The 25,405-nt window shown below is 39.0% G+C and overlaps 1 protein-coding gene and 1 pseudogene across 1 annotated transcript; one reads left to right on the forward strand and one right to left on the reverse strand.

The window, feature by feature from the left end:
* Window positions 1–270: 270 nt before the first annotated feature.
* On the reverse strand, window positions 271–370 carry LOC113362420 (annotated as a pseudogene).
* Window positions 371–13,009: 12,639 nt separating this feature from the next.
* Window positions 13,010–13,583, forward strand: LOC113360685 (histone deacetylase HDT1-like). Its single transcript, XM_026604166.1, has 2 exons — window positions 13,010–13,329; window positions 13,427–13,583. The coding sequence occupies exons 1-2, from the start codon at window positions 13,010–13,012 to the stop codon at window positions 13,581–13,583; spliced, it is 477 nt and encodes a 158-aa protein (XP_026459951.1).
* The last annotated feature ends 11,822 nt before the right edge of the window (window positions 13,584–25,405 follow it).

Genomic DNA, 25,405 nt, shown 5'->3' on the forward strand with positions numbered 1-25,405 from the left:
CTGGGACCTTACAGATGCTCCCAATCTTTTTAGGGAAAGAAAATGAAAACCCTTATTACCATGTTAGGGATTTTGAGGAAATTTGTAGTACTCTAAGAATTAGAGGCTTAGATGATGATGCTTTGAAACTTAGGTTATTCCCATTTTCCCTGAAAGATAAGGCCAAGTCGTGGCTGTATAGTTTGGACTCCGAGTCAATTGAGACATATGAACAACTTACATCTGCCTTTTTCAATAAGTTTTTCCCTAGGCACAAAACATCGTCTATTAGGACGCAAATATGCACATTTTCACAACAAGAGGGAGAATCTTTATATAGGTATTTGGAAAGGTTCAATGATTTATTATCCCAGTGTCCTCATCATGGTTTAGAAAAGGTTAGGCTAGTTCAGATCCTTTATGAGGGTTTAGATTATTCCACAACGACCATGGTTGAGTCTCTATGCACTGGTGGATTTGAAAACCAAACTGTTGATGCGGCGATGGAATTTTTTAATGAAATCGCCGAAAAAACCCAGCAATGGGAAAATAGTAGGGCACCCCAGAAAACAATTCTTTTAAGTAGAGGAAACGTTAATAGGGTAGAAGGAGGCTATGAATCAGATGCCAAAATTGCTGCTATAGCAAAAAGGTTAGAAGCCTTAGAAGTGGGCCAGACTAGTGGTAGAGTGGAGCCTTTTTGGGAAGGCCAGAATATTGAAGAGCAGGCCAATGCTCTTTATAATAACACTAGATTTGATAACCGTCAAAAGATTGACCCATATTCAGAAACCTATAATCCTGGTTGGAGAAACCATCCGAACCTTTCGTGGTCTAAGGGCCAAAGTCAAGGTCAGTTTAGTAATTCTAATGCTCCCCCAGGTTTTGGCTATACTAAGAATCCTTCAGGACTAGCTCAGTTTCAGAATCAGTCAGATAAGAAAATCCTAAGTTTAGAGGAATCTCTCGCCTTGTTAACTCAGCAAACTGCAAAATTCCAGTTATCCGTAGAACAGAGTCTACAAGCTAGTAACAGGATAGGACAAGAAAATAGTCAGGCTATTTCCGAGTTAAAAACCCAGGTTGGTCTGATAAGTGATTCTTTGAGAGAAAAAGGTAAGTTTCCTAGTCAAACACAACCCAACCCTAGAGGAGTTCATGAATTAGGTGCAAAACCATCGAATCAATTGAATGTTGTTAGAACCCTTAGAAGTGGTAGAGTTGTAGACAATAAGGTAACCATGCCCGATAGTGAACATACTGTAGTTCACCCCTCAGGATCTCACCTCTCAGGACCAGTAGCTGAAGAGACTGATAAAGTTTCTGATGATGTGAATTCGGTTCCTGAAAGGTCTGATTTTAGGCCTAGAGCCCCATTTCCTCAGCTATTAGTACCAACAAAGAAGGAATCGAACTTTAATGACATAGTGGAGGTTTTTAAGCAAGTTACCATAAACCTTCCCTTATTAGATGCAATTAGGCAAATTCCTGCTTATGCCAAGTTCCTTAAGGATATGTGTACGCGAAAGCGAAAACTTAGCGTCCATAAGAAAGCCTTTTTAGCTAGTCACGTAAGTTCAATCATTCAGAACACCACAACTCCAAAGTACAAAGACCCAGGTTCTCCTACCATTGCTTGCACAATAGGTAACTTCCGGGTAGAAAAAGCTTTACTTGACTTAGGAGCCAGTGTGAACTTACTGCCATTCCATGTATACTTACAGCTAGGACTTGGTGAAATGAAACCTACTCAGATGACACTGCAGTTAGCTGATAGGTCTGTTAAAATCCCTCGAGGTGTTATCGAGGATGTTCTTATTGAGGTCGAAGAGTTTATTTATCCAGTGGATTTCGTGGTCCTAGATACCCAACCTGTCCCTGACCCAGAGAACCAGATACCTGTGATTTTAGGTCGCCCATTTTTAGCTACGTATAATGCGATCATTAACTGTCGAAATGGTGTGATGAGTTTATCTTTTGGTAATATGACTATGGAGATGAACATTTTTAATGTCAGTAAGCAACCTCGTGATCTAGATGACACATGTGTTGAAGAGGTGAACATGATAGAAGCCTTAGTTCATGAGGCATTACCAAACATCTTGTCTGATGACCTATTAGAAAGTTGTCTATCCCATTTTGGTTTAGATTTTGACGACGATAGCACTATTGAACAGGTGAATGCTCTATTAGATTCTACCCCTGTGTTAGACACTGATAGATGGAAAGCTAGGTTCGAACCGTTACCAGTTTCTGAGACTACCCTAATTCCTTTTTTAGAAGAGCCCCCAAAGGTGAACTTTAAACCACTACCCGATACTCTAAAATATGTTGTTTTAGGCCCATCTGAGACTTTACCTGTGATTGTAGCTTCCAATTTGGATAGTAATCAGGAAAGTAGGCTAGTAAATATACTTCAAGACAATAAGGAAGCTTTAGGGTGGACTATAGCAGACATTAAGGGTATAAGTCCTACTGTGTGTATGCATCAGATTCATTTAGAGGAAGACTCCAAACCATCTAGGGAGATGCAACGTCGACTGAACCCTAACATGAAAGAGGTAGTTCGAAAAGAGGTGCTTAATTTGTTAGATGCGAGTATTATTTACCCAATTTCAGACAGTAAGTGGGTCAGCCCTGTTCAGGTTGTCCCCAAGAAATCAGGTATCACTGTAGTCCAAAATGATAATAATGAATTAATCCCAACCCGAGTGACCACGGGATGGCGTGTGTGTATTGACTATAGGAAATTGAACAAGGTCACAAGGAAGGATCACTTTCCCCTTCATTTTATCGACCAAATTCTAGAGCGATTAGATGGACATAGTCACTATTGCTTCTTAGATGGCTACTCCGGTTATAATCAGATCGTTATTGCCCCAGAAGACCAAGAGAAAACCACTTTTACCTGTCCCTTTGGTACCTTTGCGTATAGACGCATGCATTTCGGGCTATGTAATGCCCCTGAAACTTTTCAGTGTTGTATGATGAGCATATTTTCTGATATGGTAGAACGGTTCTTAGAGGTCTTTATGGATGATTTTTCAGTGTTTGGTTCATCTTTCGCTGACTGCTTGCATCATTTGACATTAGTGTTGACTAGGGGTAAGGAAAAAAATTTAGTGCTTAATTGGGAAAAATGCCATTTCATGGTTAAATCAGGAATTGTGTTAGGGCACATCGTCTCTTCAAAGGGTATAGAGGTAGACAAAGCCAAAGTTGACCTTATTAAGACTTTACAGGTCCCAAAAACCGTAAAATATATTAGGTCATTCCTAGGGCATGCAGGTTTTTACCGTCGATTCATTAAGGATTTTAGCTTGATTTCTAGACCTCTTTGCAATTTGCTTGCAAAAGATGTTAAGTTTGTCTTTGATGATGCTTGTTTAGAGGCTTTTGAGAAGCTTAAAACTTTACTCACTACTTCCCTGATAGTCCAGGCACCTAACTGGAACCTACCCTTTGAGATTATGTGTGATTCTTCAGATTATGCTATAGGCGTCGTTTTAGGACAACGAGAAAACAAATTACTTCATGTGATTTATTATGCTAGCAAAAATCTGAATGATTCCCAAATGAACTACACAACTACCGAGAAGGAACTTTTAGCCATCGTGTTTGCCTTGGATAAGTTTAGGTCCTACCTATTAGGTTCTAAGATCATAATCTTTACAGATCATGCTGCTTTGAAATACCTTTTATCTAAGAAGGATTCCAAACCTAGATTGATTAGATGGATCCTATTGTTACAGGAATGTCCCCCAGACATTAGAGACAAAAAGGGTGCAGAAAATGTAGTAGCAGACCACTTGTCTAGGCTAGTTGTTAGTTCCCCTAGTGATTCCCTTCCTATAAGGGATAGATTTCCTGATGAACAATTGTTCTATGTTTCCCAATCACCTTGGTATGCAAATATAGTGAATTATCTTGTTACTGGTCGAACCCCTCAACATTGGGGTATGCAAGATCGTTCTAGGTATTTAGCCGAGGTTAAGCATTTCTTTTGGGACAATCCTTATCTGTTTAAGTATTGTCCGAACCAGATTATTAGGAGATGTGTATCTGAGAGTGACAAGTCTAGTATCATCTCCTTTTGTCATGAACATGCATGTGGGGGTAATTTTAGTGCTAAGAAGACTGCTGCTAAGATTTTGCAGTGTGGATTTTAATGGCCTTCGTTGTTTAAAGATTCTCATAGTCATTGTGTTTCTTGTGAGCGTTGCCAGAAGTTAGGAACCATTTCCCGTAGAAATATGATACCTTGGAACCCTATTTTAGTGATTGAGGTCTTTGATGTGTGGGGCATTGATTTTATGGGTCCATTTCCTATTTCGTTTGGTTATCTTTACATACTTGTCGCTGTAGACTATGTGTCCAAGTGGGTTGAGGCGGTTCCGTGTAAAACGAATGACCACAGGGTCGTAGTCCAGTTTTTGAAAGAGAATATACTTACACGTTTTGGTACGCCGCAATCTATAATTAGTGATGGAGGTTCACACTTTTTTAATAGACCATTTGCTATTATAATGAAACAATACGGTATTATTACCCATAAAGTAGCAACCCCATATCACCCTCAGACTAGTGGTCAGGTAGAGGTTTCCAATAGGGAAATTAAACGTATTCTAGAGAAAACAGTTAATCCAAATAGGAAAGACTGGTCGTCGAGGCTTACTGATGCCTTATGGGATTACCGTACTGCGTTTAAGACACCCATTGGAATGTCACCTTATTGTTTAGTGTTTGGAAAGGCATGTCACCTGCCTGTTGAGTTAGAGCATCGAGCCTATTGGGCTATTAAGAACTTAAACTTTTCACTTGACAAGGCAGGAGATCAAAGAAAGCTCCAGCTCAATGAGTTGGACGAGATTCTTAGAGATGCATACGATAGTGCTAAGGAGTATAAGAACAAAATGAAACTTGTACATGATAGGAATATTTTACGAAAGTCATTTTCTCCAGGTCAAAAAGTTCTTCTGTGTGACACTCGTTTGCATCTATTCCCCGGGAAGTTGCGCTCTCGGTGGACCGGTCCTTTTGTGGTCCATACTGTTTTCCTCATGGCGCTGTTGAGATTGAGACACCAGATGGTAGTAGTTCTTCTAAGGTTAACGGTCAGCGATTGAAGCCCTTTTTAGAGCCTTTTCCTACAGGTGATGTTGAGGAGTTCCCTCTGGAGGACCCTGTTTACCTTGATTGACCATCGAGGCGATTTTGTATGTTGTATAATATTTTTGTAGGTTTTTGGTTACACTTCACACAGGTACTATCTTTCCGACTTTTCTCTTTACTATTTCCTCATGTTACTTATATTTTTGGTACTGTTTTTTGATTAGAAACATTGAGGACAATGTTAGATTTAAGTTTGGGGGTGGGGTAGAACTTTTTGTTACCTTTTCGTTGCAATAAATAAACTCCAGAGCCTAGAAATTTATCCCTATTAAGGATGGCACTAACCAATCTAAGTGGATGGAAGCATTTTGGTTGTAGGAGTTGAGGAACCAATCTGACTAGATGGCAACATCTAAAGAGTCTATTCATAAAAGCACAAATCTCAGGTGTTAGAAATAACATGGTAGTTTCACCATATCTCGTTGAGTCCTTTTCACTTCTGTTTTTATTTTGTTTTGTTTTTAAACTATGTTTCTCTAAGTGATTAGGTGGGGCTCACGATTCAAGTTGTTACCAATACTAGGGTAAATTAGAGTGATTGAGACACCAAAAAAAAAGAGACCAGACCATCAGACCAACTGGAATAAATTCAATAAAGTCGACCACTGGAACCCTTGTATATGACAGTTGTGTTGACCTAGAGTTAGGATTATGGACCACTGGTACCCTTGTATATGCTAGTGTGTTGATATTACTCAGACCGATATCTCAATCCATTAGGATAGGTTCATTTTGGCGGAGGCCTTCAGACAGATATGAGAAACACCGTTCACCTAGTAAACATTAAAACCATCTATGTTTTTATATATCCATCTTCTTGATATATCCATGTGATTAGTTTTGACTCCGGATATTGATGTCCATAGTGCGACTATCTGAGTAGAGCTCTGTCACTTCATATGAATTTTAGTATGCTTGAGTGCGAACTCGTGTACATCAATTGGGATTTGCATCAGGGTACTTCCTCCTGTAGTCAATAAGTATGCCGACCAAGGAGATTCTTTAGTGCCTTCCAAGGTTCTGTGTAGATAGCTAGGGTCTGGAGTATAAAGGTTTTGTGGGTATACCTCTGGTAAGACCTCCGGAGACAACACTCTGCCACTAGGGACACCTAGGGGTTTAAAGGCTTATTGCATACGCTAAATGCAATCGACGATGCCTGCGACAGTGAGTTAAGATTTTATTTCTATTTTATTTTTGCTCGAGGACTAGCAAATAATAGGTTTGGGGGTATTTGATAGACATATTTTTTTATCCGATTTGTCTCGATTCTATATATTGTTAGGGCTCATTTTTGTACTTATTATGGTGTTTTATTTATTTGTAGGTATTTTTGGCTAATAAACATTTTTGGAAAAAATTGACTCGAAAAGTTTACGGAAAGCACCCGGAGGACACTTGCTATTCGGACCCCCGAATTGGATAAGGGGCAACCCCAGGACACCCCTTAAGGCAGCTGCTAAAGGAACCCCTACTCTGGATAGGGGGCGCCCTTTCTTCTTCACAGGTTTCAAATCCAGAAAATTGGCGGGAAAAATTTGGCAGTTTTGGCAATCGTGATTTGGAGGAGTTTGAGGTCGAGTAAACCTCTTATTTTCATAGGATAGACTCTTTATGGGTCTAGGAATCTGATATGGGTGTTTAAATCGATTAGACTGGGCTCAATCGACGGATTTTTATCACAACAGAAAATATGGAAAGTCACGTGTGTGACCTGTTTTAGGGAATTTTAGAGAGATTAAAGTGTTGTAAACCTTCCCAAAGATTTGTATCTGTTTAAGGAAGATTTTAGAATAAAAAGGAAAGCTCAGAAACGCGTAGAAATTCTAAAACAAGAAATTGCCGCAACTTTGCCGTGAAGAGAAGGAAAGAGATTTTGGAAGATTTGGGAGAGATTCAATCGGTATTTTTGATATAAATAGATGGCTTGGGTCATATAGAAGGGTTGTCGAGGGTTTGGGAACCTAAGGAGAGCCAGTGAAGAAGAAATCAGAGCTTTACCAAACTCTGTTTCTGTTGCTGCTGCTGCTGAAGAGGAAGAACGCGAAGAACATTGACGCACGGGAAACAGTCGCAGAACAGTGTCGTTGTTTAACAGCTGAAGAACATTAAGCTGTGCAGGACAGTCGTATTCTAGGGTCTTAAAATCAGCGATAAAGCAACAGTATTTATAACAGTTTTCTGTAACAGTTCCATTATAACAGCTGTTTTGCAGCACCAATACACTGTTGCAAATAGTCTGTGTTATTACTTTTAACTCTCTTAATCATCTTTTGAGCAACAAACACATATTTTGAGATCATGATTAATATGAGGAGCTAAACCCCATTGCTGAGGCAATAGAGGAAGTTATTTTTCCAACAAAAAGTGGTTTATTCTATTTTATCTTTTTATTTGCAATAATTATATGATTATTTGCCTTGAACTATTATTGAATATAATTTTTATTTGAGTGATTGTGATCTATTTTGATGGAGTATGCTTAGTTTTAAGACTTTTGATGCTTCATACTTGGTATTTACAATTACTACTTTTGAAAATCTACTTGTTGCAATATTTTAGAATCAAATTAAACGAGAAAATTGTATAAATATAAGTATTGGTTTAATAACTTTGAACTTGAAAAATAGTTTAGCCACAGTGTTTCTTTTAGTATTGATATCATCTTTGATTGAGTTTACTATAATTTTTAGTGAGTTTTCTATTTTAATATTAGAATTTAAGTCTAATTAATATCCTTCACAAGTGTGATAATCGAACCACTTTTACCACTATCTATTAATCACATCACCTACGCCTCTGATCCCAGCAGGATACTGCGCACTTGATTCCCTTAGCTGATTTCACCCACAACTAAGAGTTGCTATGACCCAAAATCGCAGGCTTTGACAATAAACAAATCTGTCTCACACGGACAAGTCTATCAAAGGATCAATCTGTCTCCCACTGAAAAAACCTAAAGTTTTTGTTCCGTCTTTTGATAATAATCAAGGTGAACATGAACCAATTGATAATCCAGTCTTATATTCCCGAAGAACAGCCTAGATAAATCAATCACCTCACAACAATCTTAATTGTATGGTAGAAACAAGATGTTGCGGAATCACAAACAATGAGACGAAGATGTTTGTGACTACTTTTTATATCTTGCCTATCGGAGATATTAATCTCAAGCCAATCAATCTGATTGTACTCGTACGATAGAAGACGCAAGATCAGATCACACAACTACGATAAAAGTAGTATCGGTCTGGCTTCACAATCCCAATGAAGTATTTAAGTCGTTAACCTGGTTTTAGAAGAATAAAACCAAAGGTTAAAAGAAAAACGACTCTAGCACGCAAACTAGTATCACACGTGAAGTGTGGGGATTAGTTTTGCACAATACTAGATGTCCATTTATATAGTCTTTCAAATCAGGTTTTAGCCTTGGTCACAAAGCAAACAATATCCGTCGTTAAATGAAAACCTGATTTAGATTCAAGCTAATATTTCTCAACTATCAGATCGAAAACTTAGCTTGTTATAAACAAATAAAATGCACGCTTCTAGGTTTGTTAACCGTACCCAAACATGTACATTGTTGGTTCAACAATAATTAACCAAATGGTTACCCATATGAGCATTTCATACCAACCATATTCTTCTTCACCATAACTAGTTCAAATGACTCAAATGAACTAGTTAGAGAGTTGTTCAATTGCAAGGAAATCTTATGTACTACACAAGACACAATTGAAGCAAAGATGATTTGATTCACTCGAATCGGTTCATGAACTTTATAGCCACGATTTGCAAATTGTATTCCTTAGTAATTATAAGTTTAAGTTCAGAAATCATCTTCAGATATATAACCTTCTTAAGTTTGCACACTAGGTTCGCGGACTTAAGCAACCAGACAGAGTTTACAAACTCCACCAGAAAATCTCGGCAAAGACTTTCCGCCGGTTCGCGGACTGGTACTCACGCAACAAGTTTGTCAACTTCAGCATAATTTCTAGGGATGAGAAGTTCGGCAGTTCGCGGACTTGGCAACAAGCCATTCTTACGGTTTCTCTTGATCAACAAAGTTCGCAAACTTTGGTTCAAGGGATAGGACTTATGCACATATGTGTTTCCACAACAATACTTATGTCCATCATTGGTTATGCAATCTAAACTCTCATTCCAACCATTGAAACATTCTTAGAGGACATTATACAGGTTTTACACCATTTCTCGTCAAAGCAATTTTCAAAGTGATTGAAACATATCATGACTTTCGTCACTAGGTAAAGATAAACATGGTCGAAGCGAAACGCTTACCAACACATATTTTGAGATATAGATAGGCGAGGTATACTCGGCTCGAAATACCAAATGTGTATAATCTAATTCTATATATAGCATACGACTTTTTGTGTCAAGAACTAGGAAATAGAGTAGATAGACTTTTGATTGACAGATAAATTCAAGTATTCACATACCTTTTTGTAGAGAAGTTCCACCAGTTCCTTGAGTAGTTCTTCTTCTTGTATGATGAATCGCCATGAAGTCCTTGAGATCAACTACACTTTCTATCCTAGTCCGAGACTTAGCTATAGTAAACTAGAAATCAAGACTTATAATTTTGATCACTAACATTGACAAACATGCTTGAGATAGCAACGCATGCAAGTTCGACCGAGCAATGCTTTAACACTAGGGACGACCCTGTTCGGTCAAGAGGGAATGCACGTGTTACCATGGTGTCCTTGTTTCCGTACTGAGAGTTTCAGCATTTTCTGATGTGCGTTCGAGCAACATTGTGAATTTTCAGAAGAGTTTCATCTTGACTGAAATTCTTGATTTTTGCTAGAATGGGCATGTATGCTCAATTCATCAATATTGTATAAATAAAAAAATAGAAATATTTTAGTATTCTTTTCGTGAATAGCCTAGTCGGTCATGGGACCATGTTGACTGTTGTCTTTTTCATGGTTTGAGCAATATTTGAGAAAATATGGAGAAACCATGATTTTTGCTGAAACAGGGAAGTTTCACAAGATGAGAGAAGTAATAGTTTATGAAAGATTAGGGATTGCAAGGTGTGGGACCGGCCACGGCTAGGGCATGGCCGGACGGCTAAGTTTCCTGGTCCTGTGACTCCTTTCCCTATTTTGTATTATTATTTTTCAAGAAACCACGAAAATATGGAGAAACCATGAAAATATGGAGAAACCATGAGTTTTGCTCAAACAAGGAAAGTTGTTAGAATGGAGGAGTCTTCATGGGTTCATGAAAACAACAAAAATAAGGAAAATAATGGAGGAATCATGGGACCGGCCACGACTAAGGCATGGCCGGCCGGCCGGTGGGCCTGGCCCATGGGCGCTTCTCCATTATTTTAATGTTATTATTTTCTCTCTCCAGTTTTCTGCGGGATTCCTCATTTGTCCATATTTTGGATGCTCGTTCATGCATCATGGTTGAGTACACTTGCGACTCACTCAGGAATAGCCCAGATGCCCGATTACTGAGTATTTATTACTAATGTATTAAATTCAGTGGACAATGATTCATGATATTGAGCAATAAAAGTGAGTAGTTTATTATTATCAATTCATAGGATCAGTCGTGGATTCCACCATGAATTCGGAATAATAATAAAATAGGTATTACCATTCCATGAGATCGTGGATTCGACCACAAAATCGGAGTAATAAGATAGGTGGTGATATTACCATTTCATGAGATCAGCCGTGGATTCGACCATGAAATAGGAGTAATATCTATTACCATTTCATGAGATCAAGCCGTGGATTCGATCATGAAATCGGAGCAATACATTTATCTATTACCATTCCATAGAACCAGTCATGAGTTTGACCATGGGATAGGAGCAATAAGATAAGATATATTATTTTCTAAGAATCCAGTGAATGTCACGGTAGAATTAATCTATTGCAGAAGGGATATTAGCCAGTTAAAGCGTCATACACATTCTGAGCTGCATAGTCAGGAAACAGCGGATGTTTGCCGAAGTCCCGAAGACGTTATTGCTCTCAATATTACGGAGAACTGCCTGGGTCTATACATGGTCTCTCTACATAGTCAGGGAACAGTGAGTGTCACCGACGTCCTGAAGGCGTTATCGCTCTCAATCTTACGGAGAACCGCCCAATCGTTCTTCTATGTTGAGGGGGGTCTCTCTCATGTAGTTAGGGAACAATGGGTGTCAGCGATGTCCTGAAGGAATTATTGATATCAATATTACGGAGGACCGCCCAATTATGTTATTCTACATAGAGGGCATGATGAAATGCGAGGTATCGAACGCTCAGCTAGTGTAGGCCTTCCGAAATGCATAATCATCATGGCTTCGCAAAATATGAATCGTCACATGCCTGAAAGCCGTGTCAGAAACATGTATCATGATTTTACGATTTTGACCTTTGTTGAAAATCCACCATCTACATTAAGTCCCCTGCTTAGTGGGGGACAGTCATGTTCCGCAGTAAGCATTAAATGGTGATTTTCATCCGCCGAGATCAGTGTTGATCTCAGTTGCACAAAGGTATTCTCAGAATCCTCAATTTACTCCAATGGTGTCATGTACGAGTAAATGTTCGGGTGAGGACCCTGACAGTGTGATAAAGTGTGATTCCATGAGCACGGAGAGATGAAGCATCGCTGATTTGGTCGGTCAAAATTCCAGTTTTGGTCGATTTAGGACTTATGGACCCAAGCCCAAAAATGGAAACCCATGTTTTATTAGGTTTTGGAAATAAAATTGATATAAAAGGGAGGAAGACCTAAAATTCTTTTATTTTTTGGTCAACCAAGCACTTCATCTCTTCACCATCTTCACATGAGTAGAAGCAGGAGGGGAAGGTTTTCCGCCGGACTCAGCGTCGCCGACCGTCACCGACTGACGTCCGATCAAGTTCCGACCGGCGCCGACAGGTAAGTCCGATTCTTTTCTTTTTTTGTGATCTTGGTGTTTTCATGGGTTTTTCATGACACAAAATTTTCATGCAAGTATGTATACGTAGATTTCATGAATTTTGTTGCTTTTGAGAATACGTATGCACATTTGTTCAATAGTTTAAGAAACGAGAAAAAATCCTTAATATGAAAGAGATACATATATTATTGAATAAACACGGTCTAGTTGCAGTAGATTTTTTTTTTTTAATGAGGTTTCATGAAAACCCAAATTTATTTTCAAACATGAACTTTCACAAATACTTTTAGGAACATAGGTTCATTCGTAGTAAAAGCAATAAATAATAATTTTTAGAGTTAAAGGAATTCTGAAAAGACTTGTAGTTCATGATGAAACTTTGTTGGTGAACCTTCCAAAATTTGTTTGAAATATGTAGGTCTTTACAAAATTGAAAAAAAACCTTCCTTTCATAGGCGAACGCTCATATGAGCAAAAAAGTTTGTTTTTTTTTTTTATAAAAGTTACGTGAGTTATTAGCTCACAATTGTTTTTTTAAAGTTACGTGACCTGTTCATGTTTTTGTTTAAAAAAAAATCAAACTTTGATTTACGGAAAATTGTTGAAAGCAAACAATATTTGGTGAGTTTGTTAACTCGTAGTGTATGCACGAGTTTGTTGATTTTATAGTGTATGTACACGTAAAAATCAGAGAACATTCATATTGAAGCTTACATGAATCATTCATGATTTAGTAAAGAGTCGGGTGTTTGACTCTTGAATGATAGGTTCTGCTCATCTTCGCAGGTTTGAAGGAGTAAGCAAGTTTTTAGAGTTTTACGTTGTTATCACTAAGTTCGTGAAATCGTAAATAGGTAAGAGTTAAGGATTACCATTTTTTTTCATGAATTCGATATTAGCATATCTGTAATTCTGTGGTTCTGGTTTCAGATAATGGCGGCTTCCATCAGCAGCGATTATGATTCTGATTATTCCTCTATCTCTTCTGAAGAGGATTCCAAGATTTTTGTGGCCAAGTCACGTGCCAATGCGGATCATGCTAAGGAGATAATAAACCGGATGTCCCTCGATGAGATGAAAGCGGCTCGTGGTGAAATCTTGAAGAGAAAAGAGAGGGATGAGATAATAGCTGATTATCGAGAGAAGAGACGTAGAAATCAGCAAAAAATACTAAAAGCTGAGGAGAAACTTCGATCTCGTCCTGATGGTGTAGCTTCAAAAACTCAGATGCTTCAGATGCCGAGGAAGAATTCGTTTGGGATATGACATAACACAAAAGTAGGTCGTATCCACCGCACAGGGAGAGTGAACGACTGGTTAAGGATGATCTTCAGGCTGAGTATGATGAAGAAATAGTGATCTCGTCGAAGAAGAAGAATTCCCTAGCTCGGACAGTGATTCTGAAAAAGAGTCTGATGAGGATTCAACAGAGGATGATGATGATGCTGATGACGATGAATCCGATGATTATTCTTGCTTGCGAATATTTCTGAAATTATCTATTTGAGTCATGATGTGACGAGGTCACCCTCGTGACAGCTTCGTAAGGGCTCACCTTATAGCCCTTGGATTTAACATCTTATATATGTACACATCTTAAGAAAAGAATTAGATAATGAAGAATATTTTTATTATTTTCTCATATTTTCTTAGATTTTATATCCTTGCATTTATTTTGATTAGATACTTAGCCCTCAACAAGCCAATTAAAGATTAACCTAAAATCAAAGCATTTGTTTACGAGCGAGATCAACAAAGTTCTATGATATTCATTGATGTATGAAGGACGTACCAATATGAATATCACTGCAATTAGATGATTGGATTGATTTTAGCTATTATAAATTGGAAACAATCCAAACAAAACATGATTGATGTAGTTAGTTCAGTCTTGAATTAATTTGGACTACTACACATTGAAAAAAATCCAATCAAAATCAATACTCTACCTCAACACCATTTAAGAATTATCTTTCTTTTTAAGAAAATTTTGTTGTCACAATCACGTAATTGGTAATAATCCGAATTTACCGACTCCTAGCATATAGAAAACCAAAAGGACACGCATGGATGTTTCATATTTGAAGAGTAAGCAAACACAGTGTATGGTCATCATTCGTTTGCTTCCATATGATTAATCACTTTTAAAATCATCATGATCATCATACTTAATAAAATCTTTTTCATATTTCAAACCAAAAAAACCCATGACTGATTTATAAGTTTTTAAGAAGTAAGGAAATGAAAAATATAAAATCTTATGCTCACCGCCGGAAAATTAAATTTTGATTTGTTGAAGGGGTTAAGGAACAAATTCAATTAAATATTTATATATAAAAAACAATAAAAAAATAATATAATTATTTTCTCGGGATGTGTGCTTATTTAAGATGTTAAATCCAAGGGCTATAAGGTGAGCCCTTATATAAGCTGTCACGAGAGTGACCTCGTCACAGCACGACTCTTATTTATTTTCTGTTGAAGTAGATACTTTATTTGAGCAGCTTGGCTGTAGAGATGTTTTTTTAGAGATTATTTTTTGAACCATAATCCCTTGTTGTATCTCTTTTCCAAATCTTCTTCATATCTCCAATGATGGATCAATGTCCAGGTAGACGATAATTGTCCACGAAGTGCAATTACACGTGGCCTACCATACAATCAATCCATAATCGTAATGTTGATTATGCCCGAAATGTCCGTCCCCAGTATTGTTACGCTTCTCCCATCCGTCATACATCTGATTCGATATTTAGGGTTTCAGTAGAAACCGCAACAGACTTGTTTACCGTTATGGGATAAGCATCCACGTTTTGACTTACAATGCTTAGGGTTTTATTTAAATAGTCGACCATCTTCCGCCTTTATGTATTATTAGAAGATTTTTTTATCACCATCCTACCTCTCATCACCATGTCCAGAAGCAGTGTTTCTTCCAGAAGTGAATCTCGCGCCGAACATGTTGTGGCAGTATCCATCTCGGTGAGTTACAAATTTTCTTTTATCTTTGTTCAATCAGTATGATTGATTAAAATGAAACAATTTGTCGCAGGATAATCAGAAGAATCAGCATTCTTCTTGTATCTTGAGACCCAAACAGACCGTTAAAGCTCATGTCCGGTAAATCATTCCATAACTTCTCGACTGAAGTTTTACCATGCTCAATGGTCAATAAAATTAAATACTCCTTCGTTTCATCGCAGGTTGATATTCGTGTTGTTTTCGATGCTAGAAAAAGGAAAAACGGGAAATCCGTGGTTGTCGTTGATGATAACAACAACCGTGTTGACGAAAACTCTGTTGATTTCGTGGAGACTGGGGTTAGGGTTCATGCTCCTGAGTATCCAGTAGCTGGACTCCCTTTTGAGGCTCCCATGATCAATAATTGCCCGAATAATTAAGTGGTTGGTGGATTCGTCATTCCCAAGTGTCACGCTCCCCTGTACACCAAAATTTGGAGAAGGTACGGGCATATTTCTGCGAACGAAGTATGGAAAGTCTTTCTACCAACCCTCCTGACTACAATTATGGAGTTGTTACCGATCATTGAAGATATGAACCAGATGCATCTGCAAGATGTCAAGAATCATGAACTGCACAAACAGGACGAGATGATTTCAAACTATGAAACCCTGCAGTTCAACATAGGCTGGCTTCGTCATAGGATCGAGATGATCAAAATTCACAAGGAGGCGGCTGCTGCTGATGCGATTTTTGCGGCCACTGCCATATTGGAGGAGGAGAAGACACTTGTGTTGGAGTCAGGAAGAGCTGAGAAGGCAGTCCACGACTTGAAAATGAAAACCAAAAACTTCCGGAAAAAGCTTGACAGGGTTTTCTATAGAGATTATCCTCTGTTGGATGGTTTTCTCTGATTGAGCATTTGAGAGAGATTTTTTTTATGTAGGTTTGAGATTTTGTTTTGAATAAAGTAGATGACTGAAAGATCCTTGTGAGATTCATAAAATACTTTCAATTTTGAATGGATGAGCATACTGCATACTCTTTTTGAGAAAACGGAAATTACATTTAGAAATTTAATACTTTGAGGATCGTTCAAGCATAATACGCCTTGAGCCACTTGCCATTGATGATGTTTCCTTTGACTCCTCCATTAACAACTAAGATTTTTTAATATCCGCTAGATACTTCCTTAATAACTACGTAAGGCCCTTCCCATTTAGGATAGAAATTGTGGTCGGACATGTCTTGCTGGATATGTTTTGCTGTTTTTAAAACCAAATCTCTACTTGAAATGTTCGGGGTCTTACCATTTTGTTGTATGCCTTGGAAATTCTCTGTTTGTAGGTTTCCACATATTTTTATACCTTGGTCCTTCTCGATTCAAGCATGTCTAACTCAGAAATCCTCGAATTAGATACTTCGGCTTCATCCCATTGCATTCTACTGGCCGTCGCAATTCTTGCAGAAGGAATCTTGATCTCAGCTGGGGGATAGCATCAGCGCCATAGACAAGAGAATACGGTAAATTCCCAATTGAACTCCTTGGTGCGGTACGGTAGGCCCATAAATCCATGGGTAATTCCATATGTCACGTTTGTGGATTGTCATGAACTGTTCGACTGAGAATCCATATCAAGGTTTTGTTGGTACTCTCCGCTTGTCCGTTTCCTTGGGGATAGTATGGTGTGGAGAAAATCTATTTGATTTCATATTCCTCGAGAAATTCTGCAACATGTTTGTTGGCAAAGGGAGTTCCATTATATATGATAATGTGTTTAGGAACACCGAATCTGCATATAATATATTCTTTGATGAAAGCTGCAATTGTGACTCCAGTGGTGCTCCGAAGATGGATAGCTTCAACCCACTTGATGAAATACTCGGTTGTTGTAATGATGTATTCATGTTGCTTCGAAGATGCTGGATTGATTTTCCCGATAATATCTAGTCCCCAGCTGTAGAAGGGCCATGGACTGCTCACAGAATTTAATGGGAGACAAGGTTTGTGAATGAGGTTACCGTGAACTTGGCATTGATGACATCTCCGAACATAGGCGGCTGCATTATCTTCCATGGTTGGCCAATAATATTTCTCATGGATTTGGAGAAATAATTTCTTCTTTCCTTGGTGTTCACCTTCATGCATCTCTTTCAAAATTGTAGGACTTTCATGTTCAGCCAAGAATCTCAGGAGTTTCCCACCAAAGCTTTTGCGATACAAAATCCCTTCCAGGTAGACAAAACATTTGGCTCTCTGAATGAGTTTGATTGCTCCCTTCTTCTTTGATGGAAGATCGTTGTCGCGAATATACTTTATATAAGACTCTCTCCAGTACCCAGTGTGATGGATTGTTAGAATATCCAAATGATGAGGAGGTGTCTGACAATTGGGAAAGGATCCTTGCATCATCCTCGACTGAGCTTCCATAGAGGGACAATAGTAACCAAGCCTTTGAAGCCTTCTGTAGAGTGTGACCACTAGGGTTTGCCCACATATTTCCTCAGGTATGTGTTTGAGTTTTTCACTGGCTTCTTCATCTCCAAGGCATCATGACAGGGATCCATCAGGATGGCGATAATATAACGCTCCGTGCAGTAGAAAAAAGTTTCTCAACTCCTTGAGACTAATTTTCCCCTCCGTAAGAGAACTGCTCAATTCATGAATGATGGGCGCCCGCCAATCATTCGATTGAGCATCTTCGACTTGAGAAAGCCAGGTAGATGATACATAGCGCCTTTGTACAGTGATGGATTTCTCAGACCCTTCAAACTGTAGTTTGGATGCTAGAGTTGCTAGACAATCAACATGTCTATTGTTGGTACGGCCGGTATGGATAATTATTGCATCAGAAAAATGAGTTAACAGTCGTTGCGCCTCGGTTCTGAATGGATCAAGTGTTATTTTTTTGAGAGAGTATATGCCATTCATTTGATTGACCATCAATATTCAATCTCCTCTTATTTCTAAGTGCTTTACTTCGTCTTTCTTGGCTAAAGATAACCCTAGAAGAAAAACTTCATATTCTGCTGAATTGTTGGTGCAGTGAAAATCTAGCTTGAATGAATGTGAGAAGACTTCACCGGATGGAGATACCAGCACAATTCCCGCTCCACCAATATCATTGCTCGGAGTGGCAGATCCATCAAAATATATTAGCCATGTTTCTTCCTGAATGATTGAAATTTCTAACTCACCGGGCACTTCTTCATGCAACATCGTGATATCTTCTCCAGGGAAAGCAGCAAGTAAGTCTGCAAATGCTTGTCCTTTAATTGCTTTTGGAGGGACACATGCTATGTCAAATTCTGACTTTTGAAGTAGCCATTTTGCTGGTCTCCCGATCAAAACGGGTTTCGACAGTAAGAACTTTATGGGATCGGCTTTGGCCACCGGCACGACCCTATTCGAGAGTAGATAATGTCTGAACCTCTGAATTGCATGAACCAAATGCTAGACATGCTCTTTCAGCCTTTGGGTATCGGAGTTGAGCATCCCTCATTGTGCGACTGAAGTAGTAGATTGGACGTTCGATGCATTCTTCATCCTCTTGGGCGAGGAGTGCTCCAATAGCGACATCGCTGGAGGCTGTGTAAAGTATCAGCGGTCATCCTTGATATGGAGATTTCATGATAGCAGGTGATAGTAATATTTGCTGTATTTTCTGAATTGTTTCTTGTTGAACGGCTGTCCATGCAAAATTTGCTCCTTTCTTCAACAGAGGAGTGAATGAAGCAATGAGTTGAGTAAGTCCAGGAACGAAACGTCGGATATATTTGACTTTGCCCATGAAACTCTGGAGCACTTTCACATTTCATGGAGGAGGCATGGTAGTAATAGCTTTTGTCTTGTCTGGTTCGACCTTGATTCCTTCTGCAATGACCAGGAATCCAAGAAACCTTCCAGAAGAAACACCTTAGAGGATTCATCTTTAGTTTGTATTCCCTGCATATTTCGAAGACTTGTCTTAGGATGTCTAGGTGAGATGCCCGAGTCTTCGATTTCACCACCACATTGTCAACATAGTCCTCTACTTGCTTTTGCATCATGTCATGGAATATTGCGGTCATGGCTCGCTGATAAGTGGCTCCTGCATTCTTCAAGCCGAAAGGCATCACTGTGTAGTGGAAGTTTCCAATGGGAGTTCCAAATGCGGTCTTGTTAGCGTCATGTTCGTACATCTTGATTTGGTTGTATCCACTGTAACCGTCCATGAACGAGAACATGCCGTGACCGCTGGTTGCGTTGACGAGCATATCGATGTTTGGCAATGGAAAGTCATCCTTCGGGCAACACTTGTTCAGGTTTCTAAAATCTACACAACATCGGATCTGGCCATTTTTCTTATTGACTGGGACAATGTTCACCAGCCACGTTGGATGTTGAATGGGTTTGATGAATTCTATTGTTAGTAGTTTCTGGTTCTTCAACCTCGTGTCTGAATTTCCTGGGCGGTTGTTTGACAGGTTTGGAACCGGGAGTGATGTGCAGATGATGAGTGACTAATTTATTGTCTAGGCCGGGCATCTCTTCGTACGTCCAGGCGAAGATATCTTGGTACTCTTTCAACAGACCTATCAATCCTTCTCGTTCCTCAGGTGAGAGAGCAGAACTGATTAAAATTGGCCTTGGGTTCTCATATGTTCCGATATTTATAGTCTCAAGATCGTCAGTTGTGGAATCTGTGACATCTTGCAGCTGTCTTGGTGCATCTCGAATTTCCTCATCGGTTGATTGATCACTCTGGCATAATTCTTCAGGGTGGGGAGACTTTTCATCGACCTACCCTGTTAATTGCTAATCCTTATGACGGAGATTAATGACTCTTCCTTCTGCATCTTAATCAGTAATAAAGTTGGACTTTTTATGAGTTGTACCTTGACCCTGACGACGCTTGAGTGGTGTGGTAGACAACTTGACGGATTTAGCATCTGTTGTTGATGGTTTTTCAGCTTTCTCAATAGACTTCCAACTTGGGAGTGGAGTACTGCAGATCTTGCAGGGAGGTTCGGGAATACTCTTTAGGGGTTCCGGGAACTCAACATCATAAACTGGAGCACAAGGAGACACTGAAGCTGGGATGCGGACAATTTTGTTGTTGAATAAAGCCTTCATACACTGGTGGTACGTTGAAGGAACAACCTTATTAGCATGAAGCCATGGTCTTCCGAGTATCATGTGATAGTCAGGGTCTTTCTCGATCACATGAAACTTGACAGTGGATTGAATTACCCTACTTTTAGATTCACATAGACATACCCGTATGTGTGACTCTGGTTTCCTTCAAAAACCCGTCATCAATATGGGATAATGAATGACCTTGATTTGTGGAACTTTAGCCTCCTTGAGAATCTTCATAGTGATAATATTCTTGGAAGCACCTATGTCAATGAGAACTCTCCTGAATTCGGAGTCTTTAATGGAAGCAGTTAAGAACAGGGCTGGGTTATGCCCTTCCTCCGCCATTCGGTCTTCCTCAGTGAAGGTGATGTTGTTGATCGAAAGTTCAGATACCATGAACACTTGTTAAACCACCAGAGATGATGAAACTATTCATGCGTCAGATGATATTTTGTTGAGTGCGGCAAACGTGTTCGTGCGTTGTCCTCTGAAGAAATACAGGAGTTCACATAGACTCTCGATCAAATGTGTGACCTATTGTTCCACCGGATTTTCATATGTGGTGAAGTTGTTGGCTCGAGGATGATCATCGGTCGAGGGATTAACCATCAGCATCGTAGTTTCTTGAGCAGGAGCGCCACTCAAGTATGATGTTAGTCTGACGAGGAAATTCAATATGTTGTTAAGCGTCTCTTTCATTAGGTTTATGTTCCTTGTATGAATCTCTTGTACTCGTGCCAGTTCTATCAAAGTCGGGATTTCCGCGTCGGCTGTTCCATTGGAAGGAGTGTTGGAAGGAGGAACATTTCCATTCGAAAGATTCTGACTGGAATTCGAAGTAGTTGAGTTAGACCTAAGACCAACCATTTTGTAAAAATGAGAGATTTCAACCGAGAGATTAGTCTCCCACTGTGGTTGCCAATCTGTGGATGGGGAAAAATTGTTTGCTGGTTTTTTAGGGAAGTGGAGAGTCGAGTGTACGATCGAGATTCCTCAACCGAGCAAACTGCTGAACCTCACACAGATGCACTGCAAAGGGAGTGCTTAGATTCGAGAGATCAATCTGTAGGACTTCGGCCTAAACCAAGTCAATGGTCGTTATAGATTCAATTCGGTCGCAAAGAGGGAGATGGGTTGATCTGTAGGAGGGAAGCTGAGAATTGTGCGGGTTATTGACGAATGGTGATTGATGATAATGATGATAATCGGTTGTACTCGATTTGGACTTATTTATATTGCAAGAATGATGAACACCCTGATCCCTGTAAGTGCGAAGGTTTCTTGAGTGAAAGAGTGGGAAAGTGGGAGATCGTGGTGAAACCAGTTCCAGGTCGTGCGGAGTCTTGGTTGATCACTCACTACTACTTTGATCACTCCTTCAACCGTTTGCATGACTTACTCACATTCTCATCGTGGATGTATCCACGTGCCGTAGGCCGCCAGACCAAAACCCTAAGTGACATCCCCCATTTGTGACGTGATTGATATCTCACGAATCGTGGAGTCTGCATGACAGACGTGTATTTAATTAGCCACGTTGATTGATTTAGACAATGAGTCTAGGTTTTGTTGAATTGAGCATGAATGATGAATTGCTCAGTGGAACATTGAGCAAGTATTGCTCGACAAATTACTAGATATCGATGGTTGGATCAATATTCGAGCAATTGAGCAAGTATTGCGAATTACTGAATATTGATAGTTGGATCAACAATTGAGCAATTGCTCAATTCGACGGATTACTGATAAATTATTGAATATTGATAGTGGATCAATATTCGAGCAACTGAGCAAGTATTGCTCATTTTAGCAAATTATTGATAATTTACTGTATTTTGATGGATCAAGCAAGTATTGCTCAATGCAGCAAATTATTTAGGGATGCCGTGACCCAGTAAAAATATTAATTAAAATATTGGTAGATTACCAAATATTATATAATTAATCCGCGTGTTGTTTGCTGGATCAACATAAATTTATTCAGTGTGTGAACATGCTCAGAATTATAATTTGTTGAGTGTTTGTTCGAAACCCTAAATTTTGATCGATTGCTCATTAATTGACGGATTGCTGAAAATAGGTCATGAACGAAGGACGGACCGACCACATGGGACTATGGACGTCCATGTGATGCCCAATTGCTCGAGTGAGCGTACACCAGGGTCCTGAGTTGACCAGTTGGTGAAGGAATGACGATTAAATGTTGGTTTCATAATTTATTGAAATAGTGCTCGATTGAGCATTAGGTGATAAAACCTAATTATGGAAAAGTGAGGGACCGGCCAAGAAGGCATGGAACCGTCCCTTGAGGGTGGGGACTAGCTGATGGTCGATTGAGCAAATCCCAAGTTGTTTGGAAAGAACTTGGACCCAATATGAGTAATTACGCAAATTAGGTCAAAATTAGGAAAACGTGTCGGACCGGATTTGTGCAAGACCTAGGTGAAAAAGCGGGGGTCTAACAACACCACCCAATATTTCGCTTAGCAATGTGTATGTACAAACTCGAATATACTTTTAAGAGAATCAACAAGACTCAATCAATTAAAAGTACATCAACGAGTTTATATCTCTCTCTCTCTCTTGATTTGATTTCCTCAAACAGAAACTGCGAGTACTAATCAAATACAAGAAATAACTTGGATGGTACCAAAGACCAATATCCAAGGATCAATCAATGACAATCAACAACCAAAGGTTGGATTACTCTAATTGATGATCAAACGCACAACTTGTATTATTTCAATTATAAAGATAAAATAATATAATGCGGAAACTGAAATAACACAGACACTAGAAATTTTGTTAACGAGGAAACCGCAAATGCAGAAAAACCCCGGGACCTAGTCCATATTGAACACACACTGTATTAAGCAGCTACAGACACTAGCCTACTCCAAGCTAACTTCGGACTGGACTGTAGTTGAACCCCAATCAGTCTCCCACTGATCCAAGGTACAGTTGTACTCCCTACGCCTCTGATCCCTGCAGTATACTGCGCACTTGATTCCCTTAGTTGATCTCACCCACAACTAAGAGTTGCTACGACCCAAAATCGCAGTCTTTGACGATAAACAAATCTGTCTCACACAGACAAGTCTATCAAAGGATCAATCTGTCTCCCACAGAAAAACCCTAAAGTTTTTGTTCCTTCTTTTGATAATAATCAAGTTGAACATGAACCAATTGATAATCCGGTCTTATATTCCCAAAGAACAGCCTAGATAAATCAATCACCTCACAACAATCTTAATCTATGATAGCGAAACAAGATGTTGCGGAATCACAAACAATGAGACCAAGATGTTTGTGACTACTTTTTATATCTTGCCTATCAAAGATATTAATCTCAATCCAATCAAATTGTTGTACTCGTACGATAGAAGATGCAAGATCAGGTCACACAACTACGATAAAAGTAGTATCGGTCTGGCTTCACAATCCCAATGAAGTTTTTAAGTCGTTAACCTGGTTTTAGAAGAAGAAAACCAAAGGTTAAAGGAGAAACGACTCTAGCATGCAACCTAGTATCACACATGAAGTGTGGGGATTAGTTTTGCACAATACTAAATGTCCCCTTATATAGTCTTTGAAATCAGGGTTTCGCGTTGGTCACAAAGCAAACAATATCCACCGTTAGATGAAAACCTGATTTAGATTCAAGCTAATATTTCTCAGCCGTTAGATCGAAAACTTAGCTTGTTATACACAAATGAAATGCACACTTCCAGGTTTGTTACCGTACCCAAACGTGTACATTGTTGGTTCAACAATGGTTAACCAAAAGGTTAGCCATATGAGCATTTCGTACCAACCATATTCTTCTTCACCATAACTAGTTCAAATGACTCAAATGAACTAGTTAGAGAGTTGTTCAATTGCAAGGAAATCTCATGTACTACACAAGACAAAATTGAAGCAAAGATGATTTGATTCACTCGAATCGGTTCATGAACTTTATAGCCACGATTTGAAAATTGCATTCCTTAATCTTTATAAGTTTAAGTTCAGAAATCATCTTGAGATATATAACCTTCTTAAGTTCGCACACTAGGTTCGCGGACTTAAGCAACCTGGAAGAGTTTAGAAACTCCAGCAGAAAATATCGGCAAAGACTTTCCGCCGGTTCGCGGATTGGTACTCAGGAAACAAGTTTGTCAACTCCAGCAGAATTTCTCGGGATGAGAAGTTAGGAAGTTCGAAGACTGAGTTTGCTGACTTGGAAACAAGCCATTCTTCTGGTTTCTCTTGATCAACAAAGTTCGCAAACTTTGGTTCAAGGGATAAGACTTATGCACATATGTGTTTCCACAACAATACTTATGTCCATCATTGGTTATGTAATCTAAACTCTCATTTCAACCATTGAAACATTCTTAGAGGACGTTATACAGTTATTACACCATTTCTCGTCAAAGCAATTTTCAAAGTGATTGAAACATATCATGACTTTCGTCACTAGGTAAAGATAAACATGGTCGAAGCGAAACGCTTACCAGCACATATTTCGATATATAGATAGGCGAGGTATATTCGTCTCGAAATACCAAATGTGTATAATCTAAGTCTATATATATAGCATACGACGTTTTGTCTCAAGAAGTAGGAGATAGAGTAGATAGACTTTTGAGTGACAGATAAGTTCAAGTCTTCACATACCTTTTTGTCGAGAAGTTCAACCCGTTCCTTGAGTAGTTTTTATTCTTGTATGATGAATCGCCATGAATTCCTTGAGCTCAACTACACTTTATATCCTAGTCCGAGACTTACCTATAATAGACTAGAAATCAAGACTTATAGTTTTGATCACTAACATTGACAAACATGCTTGAGATAGCAACGCATGCGAGTTCGACCGAGCAATGCTCTAACACTAGAGACGACCCTGGTCGGTCAAGAGGGCATGCACATGTTACCATGGTGTCCGTGTTTCCGTACTGAGAGTTTCAGCATTTTCTGATGTGCGTTCGAGCAACATTGTGAATTTTTAGAAGAGTTTCATCTTGATTGAAATTCTTGATTTTTGCTGGAATGAGCATGTATGCTCAATTGATCAATATTTTATAAATATCAAAATAGAAATATTTTAATATTCTTTTCGTGAATAGCCTAGTCGGTCATGGTAACATGTTGACTTTTGGATTTTTCATTGTTTGAGCAATATTTGAGAAAATATGGAGAAACCATGAGTTTTGCTGAAACAGGGAAGTTTCACAAGATGAGAGAAGTAATAGTTTATGAAAGAT

The sequence above is a fragment of the Papaver somniferum genome, chromosome 3, assembly GCF_003573695.1.
Source record: "Papaver somniferum cultivar HN1 chromosome 3, ASM357369v1, whole genome shotgun sequence".
In the NCBI taxonomy this organism is placed as follows: Eukaryota; Viridiplantae; Streptophyta; class Magnoliopsida; order Ranunculales; family Papaveraceae; genus Papaver; species Papaver somniferum.